The 16,666-nt window shown below is 41.7% G+C and overlaps 1 protein-coding gene across 1 annotated transcript in view; it reads right to left on the reverse strand.

The window, feature by feature from the left end:
- Positions 1-16,666, reverse strand: part of zswim5 (zinc finger, SWIM-type containing 5) — a 44,921-nt gene that overhangs the window by 11,948 nt on the left and 16,307 nt on the right. Inside the window, exons 2-4 of the mRNA XM_067453697.1 lie at positions 3,696-4,052; positions 1,022-1,170; positions 405-555 (exon numbers count right to left, since the gene is read on the reverse strand). Coding sequence (XP_067309798.1) covers positions 405-555; positions 1,022-1,170; positions 3,696-4,052 — 657 coding nt within the window. The remainder of the gene's footprint in view (positions 1-404; positions 556-1,021; positions 1,171-3,695; positions 4,053-16,666) is intronic.

Consider the following 16,666-nt stretch of genomic DNA (forward strand, 5'->3'; position numbering starts at 1 on the left):
GTGCACATGCACAAATGTGCTTAAGGCTAAGGATATTGAACCAAGGAGCAGAAGAGTAAGTAATAATGATTAAGATTTAATTATGTAGAACTACAGAAGAGGGATGAGGATATACTTTAGTGTTTAAATACTAAACTGGTAGTTTTTATACTGTACAATGTTTCTCAGAAAAACGTGATTTAGCCCAGGACACCTTCCTGAATCAACATGCTGTTCATAAAGCAACCACATCCTACTAAACAGCAACAGGTCAAACCTTGTAACTAACCCTAAGCATGAACCATCCTAAGATCGGTGGTAATTTTGACTGGTTGATAAGAATGTTACAGGTTGTTACAAGACAGGCAAGGATGGTGATCGAGAAATGTGCACAACGGGTTAAGCAGACAAAACCCAAAACTCACCCAGCTCGTCCCAGAGTTGTCTGCATTTGTCAGTCATTCCTGTGCCCTGTTGTCGCCATAGAGATAGACGCGGGTCAGCCATGAACTGCTCCGTGATTAGGGTGAGCATCCGTGCCCCGTTTGAGTCACGCATCCTCAGCATTTCCCTTACCTGCACAACACACAAATATTTTGTTTTTTGCCAACCTCATGCATCAAGTATAGGACTAATACGAACACGTATCTAACACAAATCAGCATCATATTTTTAAGAACAAAGCAAATCATTCATACATGAATCATATTATGTATATAGGGAAAACAGCACAAATGTTTTAGCTGAAAGGGCTATGAGATCAAAGGGTGATTTTATTTGAGCACTACATTCAGCATCAATATCAAAATTTGAAGTGCAGTTCTTCAAATCTTCAGATAGCAGACAGGTAAAGCAATGAACTGCACTGGATATTGAAAATAAGAGGCAGCTTGACATTTAATTAAAATACATTGATTTAAATGGGCCTCCTAGGTTTTCATGGGCCCATAATTCACCATAATAGCACCTTTCGCACAGAACATTTCACACACACACACACACACACACACACACACACACAGAGAAAACGAGAGTGTCTCACCTTGGCAAACATGGAGTTGAGCTGCTTGCCTGAGCCATAGTATCCTCCCTGAGAGAGGAACTGCTTGACCTGTTCCCTCACTTGCTCCTCATCCAGGTGCCAGCAGTTCTCGTCATCAATACTGGCCCCTGCTGTGGGATCTGGGGCCCCTGGGAGACAAATTCACCCAGTTTGGATATTTTCAGCAATAACATATATCATTTATCAGAAGAGAATAACAGGGTGGAAGTTTGGGTTACACACTTACGCAATTCAACAGTAGACAGAAATTTGCCATCTAAAATGTACACATTATTAACACTTCGAAAAACAGCACTTCCCAAGCCTACTTACTCTAAACCAAAACTGAAAATCAACAATATCACTTCCTTCTGGCAGTATACCAATTTTTTTTTTTACCATTACAAACTGATAATAACACTCGGGTGAGGTCAAATCATAGCTATCGAGAAAAGAACGCTTCCCATTGCCACTGTGAAAAAAAGAGGGAAAAACAAAAAGCAAAATGCATTAGAGGCAATCACTTTATCCAAGGAAGGTCTTACTGTATTTCCAATATGTCGATGCACTTTAGGTTTACAACACCCCCCACCCCCAACCTCCATTGTAGAACAAAACATATCAGCACATTCAGCCCTATAGAATTCCACTTAAAGACACCATGAAGCTGCTTTATATACAGACTGGACCGAGTTGATCAGCCTATCAGCCCCGTTTGGGTGCCCCTTTGGGTATTAAACGCATATAAATGCTATAAATGGAAGTGGAAAGGTTGATTCTGCATCATTTGTATGTTTCCCTGTCCTTGGCATGTGTTATATGATAAGAAGATCCATCTTGAGTTAGAGATTAGCTCTTAAAAGGCTTGGGTGGACTTAGGGGAGCAATAATAACTTGCATACAGTAGATTACCATCAGTGTGTGACATAAGCATTGGTGTTATATACTATGAGAGTATCGAAATGTACAGGATATCTATTTAGCCAGCTGTGCTGCATGTGAAGTGCTTTGAAATAAGAGCGCTTGCTGTAATGCTTCAGATTGTGGTAGACTGTAACCATGTTCAGCATAATAGTAAATTATTACTGTACTTAATGGCTTTATAATGGCTGCAATGGGCTAGTGAGGTGCAACCTGCTATAAACAGAAGGTGCTGTGTGTCCTTGTATAAGCAGGACTCAGGCGTAGGTGTCCTTTTGCACTTTTGATCCAACATCTTGGCAGGTTAACACATTCTGCACATTCCGGATTCAACGCGCAGCCACTGATTAAACATTGATAAGGGGCTTCTGCCTGACCTCTTGATTCCTATTCAAAACAAGGTTAGAGGGCAGGAGGATGGACTTCCTGGTTTCAGAGGCTCCTTGGACAAATGATCAGGAAGAGGTGGAATTTATTTTTGCATAGTGTGTTGAGTAAAGCTTTAAAAAGAGTGCAAGCAGGGCTGGGTGATATGGCCAAAAAACACACAAAAAAGTTTCATTACAAACTTTTTCATATAAGTTGATGTCGATAATTGTCACAATACATGATAAATCTTTTTTTATTTCAAGTTTAAAGGCATACTTTTGCTCCTGAGTGTAGAAACCAGTAAATTACTATTTGTTGTCAGAACATGACAAAACTTGCCAAACAGTTGAACATTTCACAAATCTGTGGTAAAATATTCAAAACATTTATAATAAAAGCAACCTTTTATCCCCAACAAAAGAAATAAATCTTAAAAGAATAATGTATTTCTTAGTTTCTGCAAGTTGCCTGACTCTGAGGACCCGTATCTTTGGCACAGTTTGCAGTGCAGGCTGCGATATTGATAATATTATGCGTTATGTCTCTTAGAAATGCGCATTTTGACAGTAGCAGTAGCTTGAGTTGGGTTGTTGGGAGTCGCATATAGAACCTCACTACCATGGCGAAATGAAACTATATGGTTTCTATGGTATTTGTTATGAATAACAGTAGCCTAACTACATTTTTATAACAAGTACAAATGCTTGTTATACTACAATTATATTCCATTACTCCTTCAATACAAGTCTTCATTAATAATAGAATACATTTTGATATGAATATATCACATATCTGCACAATACCATGATGCAGTTCTGAAGCGCCGGGAGTTTTCTCGATGGGCTGCTGTACAATGTGGGCCAGTCTGTTAATGTTACTACAGTAAATCCGTGGTAAATTATGGAGATTTGTTGAAAAGCTTTCCAACTGGATCATTCATAGCTCGTATTTATCAGTGCTTTTGAGAATGTCAGCAGTATAATCTGGTTTAAACTAGTTCAGCAAAGACATTTGTGTTCTTTGCTGAATTCAAGCACTTCTTATAGCACTGTTTTGTGGTCACATGATAAAGACCAATCAATCAGCGAGTAAACACATACTCTAATAAGCAAGTGCTGCTGTTTGAACAGATAGATGGTCCGTGTGGCGTGGTTCAAACGAGTAACACTGTTTTGTTCCGCTTTTGGCGCACAAACATTACATTGAGCATTTATCAAACCACTTTATAAATGTATAAAGGACAATTAAATCATGATAATTATTTTTTTATTGTTTTATAACCCAGTCCTAGTTGCAAGCTTGCCTTTTTTTCTTTAAATTCTACAGAACATTTGGCTCTGGAAAAAAAACATTTTCTTTACAAGACCTCATTTGTGTTGCTTACCATGTACTTGGTTGATCTCAGAGTTGGAGGACAGAATTTCATCCGCCAGTTTTTGGGCTGTGGGCAGCACTTCTGTGTGGTGGGCCGTGATAAGGTACTGCACCAGCTTTTGAAGCTGGTCTCTGTTCATCTGGAAGAGTGTCTCTGAGATGGGCAGCCGCAGTTTGACTTGCTCGGGTTTGCGGATGCGGTATAAGGACAGCGCCACCACGTGTGCGCAATAGAAAATGTCGCGGTTGCCACAGCCGCATGTCACCGATGTGATCTTACAGCGGTCGAAGCTGATGGCCACCTTGTGTGTCGTCTCTGGCTCGGATTGCGTGGCTGGCTCTGTGACTGTGCCACTGAGGTGAAAACCTGGATAGAAAGAAGCAGAGCAAAAGATTAAGTTAACAAATGACATTTGAACCCATTTGAATAGCATTTACTTCATCTTTCATTGGTTCAAAACACAATTCTCAAGCTAACTGTATGAACGTAAATGGATAGGCTATCAGTCAAGATTGGTAACCAGCAATGCCTAAACACAAATTAGGCTGCTACCAAATACGTATCTGATTGTTTGACTGTACTAGATACTAGTTTGGTAACTACTGGTTACCAAACCACAAGATATGTGAGATGTTATCCAACCTATCTCCAAATCCTACCGGATCATGCTACAGTAGAACCCTAATAGGGAATTGGATACAAAAATGTCCATCACTAAATCCAAAACATTTTACTCAAAATCTCCAAAATACCTGAAGATTGTCTCAGTCTAAAACATGTTTGGAGACATCAGATAAGATGATTACAGTAAATATCAAACATAGAAATATGCCGCTTTATTTTCAGTTTCTGCAACCTCCTAGAAAAACAACAAAGATCCACTGAAGACTTAGAGGAATGAAAGAAAGTCTCCGTGGCCAATAGGAGAACTTGTTCTTCACTTTGACTGCTAAATTATAAATGATGATGAAAGCCAAAGAAAGAGGGGGTTAGGGGACTAGAATTACTGTATCACTCTAAACCTTTGCAATGGATCCGTTCATCATAATACACAGGAACTACATGGGTTCATGGAAATAATTTGAATCTCAAATCATTATGTAAGCTTACAAGTGACAGAATCAGGATCCCATGTATCCTTGCAGAGACAGCTGAAATGATTCAAGGAACAGGCTGTCAAAAGGAACAGGCAGAGCAAGTCTTATTCGTTACCACCCCATATGCCCAGAAATGTGTCCAGCTGACAAATAAAGCCTCCATGACCAGAACAAACTGTACCAGAGCTAGAAGGTGTCTCTACATATACATATATACACACACACACACACACACACACACACACATGTGCAGGGAAACAGACAACCGTACACTTCACAATTAATTCTAGGGTTCGACTGGTGTGACAGGGGTGCCTAATAAGCATGAGCAAAGCCGGCTGTTCCCTTGCCAAATCCCACAAAAGGCTTTTTCAGACGAGTTCTTCTGAGAAGTTGGCCCCCTCCTCAGCCCGAGATTTTGGAGAAAAGAAATCCGACGTCCAATTTACTGCCAAACCCTTTCAGGCACAGCCAACACAACAGAGCCATCTGATTAAGGGGAGTTTATGGTGATGTCTGTTTTCATTTTGATAAAAGACAGAAAAGGAGAGGGAGTGCCCCTATGTGTTGCAAATTACTTTTGGCACAATGCAAGTTCAAAGTGAATTTGGTTAGAGAAACAAAGATCCACAGGAGTGTGTGTAAGAAAGAAGTGCGTTTATAGGGTTCATTTTTCCACAGCAAAACTGATCAAACTGTGTGTTTTTGCCATGCCGCATCTGACACCTTACAGAGTGAGCTCAGCACTATGGCATCGAATGAGAGTGCACTATCCTGTTTGCAAAACGTGAAGTATGAAGGGGTTTTACTGCCTTTTTTTACATCAAAGTTGTGTTAGGCCCAATGCATGTTTGCAAGGCAAACAATGGATCATCTTGTCTACCACATTGTATGCAAAGACTAAATTGTTTTACATTTCAAAAATGCCCTGGGCAATGAGGGCACCTTCATGCGAAGCTTTGCATTATCAGATCATGCATTATCTTGGACTTCAAAAATCTACAGTTGAGACCAAACGGCACATAAAAGACACATCCCACCCACTTTCAAAAGCAGTCGAGTGACAGTGATAATGATTAGGGGTAATGGTGGCTTAAATAAGTACATTTTCTAAGACACTGCAAAATGAAAAACTAAAGTTTAGAGGTTTGTTCAAAATTAATAAAAATAAGCAGTGATACAAACTGTGCTGATCACAGACGGTGGATTCCTGAGCAATGTATGTTAGGAACGGCGGTGAACGGAAATATGGAATAGTCCATCAGCGGGGTTATGGAGGAGTAGATGAGCCTATAGGCTCATGTGACAGGGGTTGCATTGGAGAGAGCACGCATCTGCTACTGATGGACATGAAGAGCCCTCCTTGTCTTTTTATTCTCTCTCTCATATCACTGGCTCTCCCCCCACCCTCTTCACCAGGCCTTTTGTTGCTCAGCACTGAATGCTGCTCCACCAACCCCTCCACAACTGCTCTTTTCTGGCTAACCTCCATCATGACGTGAGCATAGATCCCCTCCCCCCACACCCATCTTTAGAGGCGTTTCGATCATTTGCTACCTGAGAGGAAGGGAAGGGACAGAGAGAGAGAGAGAGAGAAAGAGAGAGAGAGAGAGATGAACTCTGCTGGGAAATGAAGCGAGGGTCGATGTCATAAGCAGATGAGTATTGGTATCAGTCAAAATGAGACATGCAACTTCATCTAGAAGAAATAATGACACTGCTGTTGTTAATATCAGTCATTCTGACCACACAAAGAATCTCGAGTGTGTCTGTTTTGTCCGCACCAGGCACAACAGATGATTTCATCATTTTCAGAGGTCTGCTAAACTGTACACAAGGTTTAAGGACCATTTACATCAAGAATGAAAACTATAGCATCCACACCTACGCACAATATTGTTCTGTTTATTATAAGTGTGTGCTGCAGTTATATCAACTGCTGCTTTAATGCTCAAACTCTTTAAAGTTGAGTGGATTCTGTTTGGCTGTCTATGTTTTTATTGTTTATTAGCTGGAAAAGATCATGCCAAATGATTTCAACGTTAACATTCCTCGGTAGCTAAAGCTGAGCTAATGTGTATGTATGTATGTATACACTTATACACACACACACACACACACACACACACACACACACACACACACACACACACACACACACACACACACACACACACACACACACACACACACACACACACACACACACACACACACACACACACACACACACACACACACACACACACACATAACCCTTTAAGTTTACCGTGATGAAATAGTGAACAGAATTCTTCATCGTGCTATAATTTTGGCCATTTGCCATCATGTTTATTAATCCGTTATTACTTAAAATATTTGCTACTAGATTTGGTCACTCATAGTTTAGCATCTGAACAATCACAAATGAAAAACAAAATATGGCACTTTGATGATGTCAGTTTTCAATTAATACACTGTCGGGACAAAAAAAAAGTCACTGTCTGATTATACGGAATAAAATGGTCAATAAAACACTGAAAGGTTGATTGCAGAGGTTTTGGTTATATATTGGTAGGTTAACTCAACTAATTGTAAAACTAAATGATTAGTCACTCATAATTGTTAGCTACAGCCCTAATGAAGGCTATAACAATAATAAAAAAATAATAATAATAATCCTCTGAAATTTGCACAGCTTTAGCGACAGAGAAACATTAACGTGAAAATCATTCAGAACATGATCTTTTCCAGCTGATCAAAAAAACATAAAAACATAGACAGCCAAACAGAATCCAGTCAACTTTAAAGAGATTGATATACAACGTGCCAAAAATTAAAAGATATCTACCAATTATACAAATGTCCACAATGGCTGCATTCATATTGAAGTATGACAAAAAAAAGTATGTGAAAAGTATCTTCTTGAATCCATATCTGTAAGAACAACAGACAGCTGAAGTCAAAACCGCTTTCAGCAACAGTATCAAAAATGAAAATGTCCATAACACCAGGAACTTTTATCATAATTGACAGCGTGTTATTGAATTAATGTGGTGCTAGCTCATCCTTCGGATATTTTAAAATGCTTAAAATGCTATATGCTTCGAAACCGAGTGCAAAAAGCACGTTTGAGCTGCACTTCTAACAGCTCGCACCAACTGCAGCTCACGATTTTCGGTCATGATTATATAGTTCAGTGTGGCTCTCACATTAAACAACAAGGCAGACAACTAGTTGTCCAAATGCTGTATGGATGCAACCAGATTTAGCGGTGCTGCCATACAAGCCATTAGCATCTGCTCTAGAGATTTGTTTTGTGTGAAACATGACAGGGAATTAGGGATGAACGTAAACCATGTAATGCATCAACGCATTCCACGTACGTTATTGCATTTTCGTAATCAATCTAGGCCAGGAAAGAAGAAAAAGTTATTCAGTGTGTTTAAGCCATATCAGGTCACTTTAAATAGCGAAAACAGAAAGCATAAAACAGTGAGAAACAATACACGTAATGTGTAATTTAAACTGGCATTAAAGGAAGACACTAACCCTCCATAAGTTACAAAAGAACAAACCAAAGTAGAAGAATGGCAGCAGTGCTGATACTTGTGCTTCCCTTCCCCCACACGAGATGCAAACAAAACTTTACAAAAAGTAACTTCAAAAGGATGCCCGACACATTAAAGAGATAGTTCACCCAAAAATGAAAATTTTATATTTATCTGCTTAACCCTAGGGCATCCAAGATGTAGGAGTATGTTTTTCTTCAGTAGAACACAAATGAAGATTTTTAACTCCACCCGCTGCTCAATGTATATAATGCATGTCAATGGGGTGTTTTTCTATGAGAGCCACTATGAGTAAAAAACACACCGACATACAAATTTGTATTAAACCCTGTGGCTCATGGCGACACATTGATGTCTTAAGACATGAAACGATCGGTTTTTGAGAGAAATCAAACAGTATGTTATTTTTTTACCTCATATCAGACAGACCTAATCTAGTATTCCCAATGCCATTACTTCCGTCATGTAAGGTCATAACATAATTTGTAATAATTTGACCTTACTCTACGGAAGTAATGGCATTGGGGAATTTTAGATTCGTCTGATATAAGGTAAAAAAAAAATTTAATAACATGCAGAATCTGATTGTTTAGTATCTTAAGACATCAATGTGTTGCCATGAGCCACCGGGTTTAATATGGATTCATATGTCTATGTGTTTTTTACTTTCATTAACATGCATTATACGAGCAACGGTTGGAGTTCAAAATCTTCATTTGTGTTCTACTGAAGAAACAAACACGCATACATCTTGGATGCCCCGGTGGTAAGCAGATAAACATGCTATTTTCATTTTTGGATGAACTAACTACTGGGGTGAATTATGCATCGCATCACTGGGGAGGGAATGTGGGCTTTCGTGTCACCCTCTATATGACATGAGACGGTCTTCTCTCAGGAAACATACCCCTCTTGGGCCAACTCTATAATCTTGGCGCCAAGCTTCGCACCAACGTTGCGACACAACAGAGTCACCCGGCCACGTTACGATTCTCTGTGTATGTGTAACAGTCATAATTAATCCGCTGGCGATGCCCGCTAATGCACGCTCATCCAGTCTGGGCTTTAGGAGTCATTTTAGCCACTGAGCTCTGAGCCACTGACCATCTGTTGGGAATGAAGGCATATAGAGGGAGCTCACACTGCTGCAATGGTCACTGATCAGGGAACAGGAGAGGAGTCCCCCTCTTTCATTCATTTACTTGCAGCCTTACTCCATCCTCGCCATCTGCCACCCCCTCTGACACGCCCACTCGAGAACCTTTCAGCCAATCATGACAGCATCCCCACACACTCTTAAACCATTAACCTCTAATCAGCCATGGAGGCCAAACAGGGTCCTGTATGGCAGGCACTGGGCCAACGCCGCATGCACAAGAGCCTACCCCTCCTGCCCTTCCCCTCCTTTCCATCTTCCATCTGTCCCAGCAGCAATATGGTTAACACCGCATCAGCATCCCAGCTCCCCCCACCCATATATCTCGACACAACAGACATGCATATGCACAGACACACACATTCAGATTGTGCACAGGGGTTTCTATCTGCTTTGATAAAGGCGTGATTGATTCATTTGTGATGTCCCTCAAACAGAAGTACCCCCCACCCCCCAAAGTCATTTGTCACGATCACACATAATTGATTTCTGATCCACCGAATTGTGAACCTCAAGAAAGAACTGCACTGGGCTCAATCAGCATTCCTTTCAGTGGGCTAGCAGCGAGCAGCAGGTTTGACGCCCATGGAAATCGCAGATAAGACCCAGAGAGGAATATGCGGCCACCATTAGCCCGAGCCATGCGCATTGTGCGTGAAGTGAAGGGGGAAATTAAAGCCGGGCTAATCATACAGGGCCGGGTAGTTCAAAACCAACAATTTAGCATCTGATGCAAACTAGCCCCGGCTGAAGAGCCTTTATTCTCGGATAATTCACCCAGTGAAGGCTGAAAACAAGCCGGAGAGGCGGATGAATTTGAAGGCGTACAGGGCGAAAAGGAGGAGATGAATCGCACTTTTGGACAGGCCGTAAGTGCAACCAGATGTCCTGCTTGAGATAAAAGCAGATGCACTTGAAGTGAAACAGTCCAGTGTGGAAATAGAGGCGGGGGATATCCTTTCATTGTTATTTCGGTTCAAGGTTTTCTTCTATTGCATTTAAAAAGCTAGCTGAATATGCATGTTTCCATTCGCCTGCTCAATAGGGAAAGCATGCTTCGCCAAAGCAGTGTGCGGTACCCACGGCGTACTAGATTGTAATTCTTGAGCTGTTCTTTTCTTTGTGCAGATGACATAAAGAAAGCAAACATGCCTTGCAAACACGTGATACACGAAAGAACAATTTCAACAAATCCACTTTCATTCGCTGGATGAATTGAAAAGATGATCAAACAATGCTTGCCTCATGCAAAATAAGCCATATTATTAAACTAGTCAGTATCAAGCCATCCAGACACTGTCTGAATAGAAATGTGAGTTTTGGTATTGTTTTGTGGGCAGTCTGCTTGCAAAAGACAATCTGACAGCTAGGAAAGGTCACCGGCCTGCACATTCCCTGATCACTGATGGACTGTTTGTGAACAGCCAACCACCATCAGCCCTTGTGCATCAGCAGCATATGCCCTCCAAGATTTTTTTCTAGCATTTTGGCCATTTCCCTAAATGCAGACTTGGTTGTGTTTAATATGCAAACATGTACAAACCATCTGCTGGCCTGCAATTGACAAGTAGCAGTCTGCAGGACACAATGGCTCTTTGAGCTCTGCTCACACTAGAAGCATAGCCTGCACTGATAGATAATGCTTTAAGAAGCTTATATTTCATGACTCATCCATTCACACACACAAAAAAAATCCCCAATCAATACGCGAAAAGGAAAGAAAACCGATTGACTGAGAAAAACGGCTTTGCGCATAACTTGTGCAGGCCTTGCAAGTCTCTTTTCTGTTCTCCCACAGCATTCCATCTTTAACCGTTTCCTATGAGGAGGTATGACTTCAGTTTGCCCTGCAGCTGTAAAACCAGTATCAGATAAAAGACAGAAAAAACTTCTGAGGACCAATAAGCTCACATCTGTTGTGTGCTTTGTGTTTTCATCTACAAGGTAAGAAAATGTCAATATGTACTCTGGGCTTGTCCCAGCAGCAATACATCGCCTGCATTTCCTTCCTCCCCTGCTGCCTTCTAAACTAAACTATTCTTTCTTCCCTCCCTCTCTCTCCTAAACCAGGGATGCACTGAAATTTCAGAGACTGGAAAAGTGAACAAAGTTTTATCATGCAGTAACTGAAAAAAAGGAAAAAAAGAGAAAAAACTGCAAACAAGTTCATGTTTGCTTTTCTTAGTTTTGCAAGTGGCTATACTCTAATCCCGAGAGAGCGGACGCTTTCAGGGTATCAATAAAGAACAATTTCCCATGCTTGCAGATACCGTAGGGGCATTTATATGTATTATTATTGTCTATCAATTGAGAAGACAGAGAAACTGTTACTAAACAACCTGTAAACTTTCCTGAAAAATTGTGTATTCATATAGTGCTTTTATTGCCAAACTCTGAATTAAGTGGAATCACTAAGAAAAATATAAAACTAACATAATTAACAGCATTTATGTTTTTAGTTTTCGGTCACAATTTTTTGTTTCAGCCAAGAATTTGTCTTCAATTCGTTCACAGATTTTGCTGATAAAGCCAAACCATATTATCTTAAACAACAAATCCAATCAGCCCCTCCTTACGTTTTCCTGCAGAAAATGCTCATCAAACCAAGCGAAGCATATGGACAAGGACAAAAAAACAAGAGGGGGAGTGCAAACACAAAGGAATCGTTCCCAACAAGCCCTTCCAGCTTAGCTTTTGCATGCATTACGGTGATGAGACCCTGAAGGTGTGTACAGCTAAGGAATCAGCTGAGGCAGCAATGGCGGCATTTCTAATTACAATTACGCTCCTCCTCCAGCTATCCCTCCTCCTCCTTAAACTCCCATTGTCTGTGGCCTCCCTCCCTCCGTCTCTCTCTCTCTCTCTCTCAGGAGTGCCTTTTGAGCTGGCATGCACCCGTTAGGCCTGCGCTGTGTTCCCCTCAGCACTCTTAATCTGGCCCTGACCTGCTTTATTCCCCCTGCACCGGCTGCCCACTGGGCCTCTGATTCACAGGCCCCCTTTGTTGTTGACGGGTCTGTCTAGGCCTCAGGCTGGGGCCTGGCCTGCCATTGTTGCCCACAAAAAGCCAGCAGCGGTTAGCAGGCGTCAGCTTGGAAGCATGGTCCTGTGTGACCATTGCTGTTGGGAGATCAGCGGCCCAGGCGGACAGGACAGAGGAGGAGGAGGACAGAAACAGACAGATAGGAGATAGAGGAATGCAGAGTAGGGACACTGCTGCCAGCACAAACTCAAGCACCCAAGAGGCCTGGAGTGTGATGGTCTTCTCTCAAAGCGAGACAATGTCCTATTGTAAGTGCAGAATGGTTGCCCCTTGTGCATTATGATAGTTTTCCCAGTTTGGGGACAAATGATAAGCATTACGTAAACTAAAACTATAACAATACATTTAAATATTAATGCATATAAACAAAGTTTAATCAATTATTTAATATACTAAAGTCCATTTAGCAAGACAGAGCTGCTACTACAGAATTAAGTTCCATATAGTGACTGAATCACATTAAACTGATTTGTTAAGTTCATGTGTGCAATTATACATTGAAAATGAAAAAGACAGCAAGACAGGGAGTGCTGATTCACGCATTGCTCAAACCTCCCTAAAACCTTCCTAAATAATAATAATAAAAAAAAAAAAACAGCTCAAATAAGTAACACAGCTTATTTCAGACTGGGCTGTTTAAAGGATTTCATTGACATTCACATGTGCTTGCATGCAGAATAATAGGAAATGCTCTGTAAACAATACAACACAATGCACTTTAGCTGGGCTCCATGTACAAAGAAAAGGCCTATTGCCAGATATCCATTCATTAAAACAGCCCTGAAGCTCTCAAAAGAGCAGCTCACCAATGACAACCTCTATGGCAAGCCAGGAGAGACACAAATGGTCAGAATAAGGTTAAATACATTAATCAATGTAGACAAACAAATGTACGGATGATAAATCTTAAGATCAGTTTTTCTTTCAAGGAAGCCCTTCAACACCTTTGTATTTCCTCTAAAGCTTTGACAAATGCAAAAGTGTGCTTTATTCAGGCTTTATAAGACTGGACACTGAAAACCACCGATTCAAAAAACAGCCTTTTGCTGCTTTTAGCCAGAACATCTGACTGTTAGGGTCTGTCCTACAATGGCAGCTTGATTACTAAGTATGGCTCCTTTTCTTGAGAGTGTCAAAAAAGGAAAAGGCCATCTGAAAGGCACTTAAACACAAATTATGTAGATTTAAGCACAGCTTTTAGTAACCAAGGACAGCTGCATGAATATTCATAAATCGCCCTATGTCCCTGTTGAAGAGGGCGACCAAGAAAGGTCTCTGTGAGAAAGCTGGCAAATAAGGTACTTGTGGTAACTTAAGAAGTTCGCCAAACTCTGCAGACGTGCCCTGGTGTTCAAAAACACAGCGGCAAATGTCAGAAAGCATTAGTATGAAATATTCATAGCACGTATAGAGACATTCAGCATTGTCAAAATGAGAACAAAACTATCATGCTGCAGTATCTACATAGACAGACAACAATTACAGCTCGCATAATACGGTGCATCTCACCTCGCTCTTTTGCCAAGGTCATCGCCATCGCATACTGACTCAGACCAGTGACAAAACAGTCGTGCGACTAGTGCTGAATGCATAGTGCAGTAAAACAAAGGGCCTTGCTTGTGCCAGCTGGACCCTTCGAAACTTGGCACCACAGAGCTTGGCTTTGCCCCACAGGCAAGCTGGAAAAACCCACCTTACCAGGTAGAGGCAGTGCCTCTAAAAGCCCTGAACATCCATCAACTACAGAGCAGAGATACACAAGTGTGGTTTAGAGGACCAAAAATAACCATCTACTTCTCATTCCAACTTTGAATGTGAAGGATAAACAAGATAGAGACAGCTGGCACCTTTCTCTTTTGCTCCAGCAGTACTCCGGTGGAAAGTGAAGGGTGTTTCTTCACCGCCTGAGATTAGAGGACCCAGCAGGGCCTGGCAGGCCTTTAGACGAACCGCGGGCACTCTAGCAACAACAAACACAAAACATACACTCCTAAACCAGAGCATTCTGGCCCCTTCCCTTGACCAATATGGGGAGGATAAAATTATGTACACCCCACTCAAAAATGCCGGTCTTTGGAGTTTCCTGTTACATTGCTTGCACTTTAGTGCTAGCTGAGAGTTTTATATGCTTGTGTACAATTCAATATAGCTTTGTACATTAGTATAGATGCCAGCCCTGAGACGCTCTAACATTTGTAACATGGAAACCCAGTTGTGAAAGTCTCTTTTATCCCATGAGGTAAGATGAGGAGGTGCTGCCCTACCAGAATATCTGTTCAGACGGGTCTCCGATAGAAGCTTTATGAAATGGAAGCCTGGAAGCACATCCCACCGCCAGATTAAATGTCTGTCTTTTCTCAGAATAACTGCTTTGTGGATGTATGTGCAAAGAAAATCAACAATACAAGAACATAAAAGAGAAGCAGGAGGAGGAGATGAGTTTTGTCAACCTTTTCAGAGTGACAAGCTGGAATGCAAGTAAATCCAGCAATGTGGCTCATAGAAACAGGGTTACCGAGTCAGCAGGAGGCCCCTGCCAAGGCACGGCGAAATCAAGCAGGGGGTGAGGGGTGGCAGGACACCCTATCTAGGGCCACGCGCCAAACATAATGACCCACACACACACACACACACATACACACACACAACTGGCACAGCACTGGGTGGCAACAGGAGGGTTTCAATGTGCGTGTGAGGCAGAGGAGGGGTCTCCAGTGGAATGTGTTACTTGAATTCCACGGGCACGCTGCCTCCTTTACCGCAGCCACAAAGAGTAGAGTGTGTGGACTTCACAGAAACAGGGGGACAGCGAGAAGAGGGAGGGAGGAAGACATCAATGGAGAAAACCGGGCACAGAGCCAAACTCCAGTATTACAATTGGGGGGGGGGGGGGGGGGGGCTAAAAAAAATAAAATAAACGAGAGTAGGGAGCTGAGGGAGGAGATGTAGGAGCCAGGCCCGATGTCTCTTCCAGGGGGTGACGGCAATTCTATTATCAGAGTGTGGTTCGAGGTCCAATGAGACTCTATAGCGAATGAGCCACAGTGCCTGGACCAAATTATTCATACAGCAGCCTAAGGAACAGAAATGGAAGTAGCAGCAAAACTTCTTCCCCATTATGATGTATAAATGTGAAAGAATTTTTTTTATTAAAACTGAAAAAAAAAAAGTAGGCTGTTGATTGAATAGAGGCAGATCTGATTGCATAGATCACAATAATTGATTAGTTATTGGCCATAACATGAAAATCATTAACAGCTTTTCATGTAGTACATCTCTAATACGACCATAGTTTATAGTATAGTTCATCTATGATATAAACATATTTTCTCTGATTAGGCAGTTAATGAACACGTGAGGAGCTCTACATCCACACACCTGGGGCTTATAGGGAAACAGCAGCAGATATTTGACTATATGGCACCGAAATATTCAAGAATATGACACCAGTGTCAACAACTGATATTTCTCAACAAATCAGTAAACCAAGCAAGGCTACAGCTTTCCCTCTTCCAAGTGCTGATCCAGGTGTACAAAAATAAGCCCATCCAAGCACTTCCCATCGTAGCTGCAGAATAAGACAAAAATAGAGTATTACTGATGATCCTGCCAAGCTGGCTGCAGCAGACACTGGTGCAGTCTGTCTCCCAGAGCTGGGAGCAGGTGCCGGAGAGCCAGCACAAGGTTTCTCTTGGTCCCCTCTTTATCAGGGTTTCATTTGCATGACCTCAGATGCAGGTAGACTGCACAGCCTCACAACCTGATAAAACAAGGCAGCCCCCTAGATCTTCCCGACTGCCGCAGTCCTGAGAGAGACTAAATCGGCGTGGTCAGGAAACGCGGTGAGAGCCAAATGTGCAAATCCAGGTGTGCGTGGTCTACAAAGTTTTCACAGCTACAACCTAAAACACTAAAAACATTATAAAGAAAGCCTTGTATTGATGCAAACAACCTCAGCACTCTACCACAACATGCTCCACTCCATTGTGTTTGACATGTACTAGCAAAGTCCCATCTGTGCTGTAGCTAGGATGTTCAACACAGCTCATTACTCTTGATCTTGCTTGTATTATGCGGACAGCACATGAGTTATGACCATGAGACTGGACTCTGTACCTAAGGGTCACAGGCAT

This window comes from Pseudorasbora parva, chromosome 9 (assembly GCF_024679245.1).
Source record: "Pseudorasbora parva isolate DD20220531a chromosome 9, ASM2467924v1, whole genome shotgun sequence".
Taxonomy (NCBI): domain Eukaryota; kingdom Metazoa; phylum Chordata; class Actinopteri; order Cypriniformes; family Gobionidae; genus Pseudorasbora; species Pseudorasbora parva.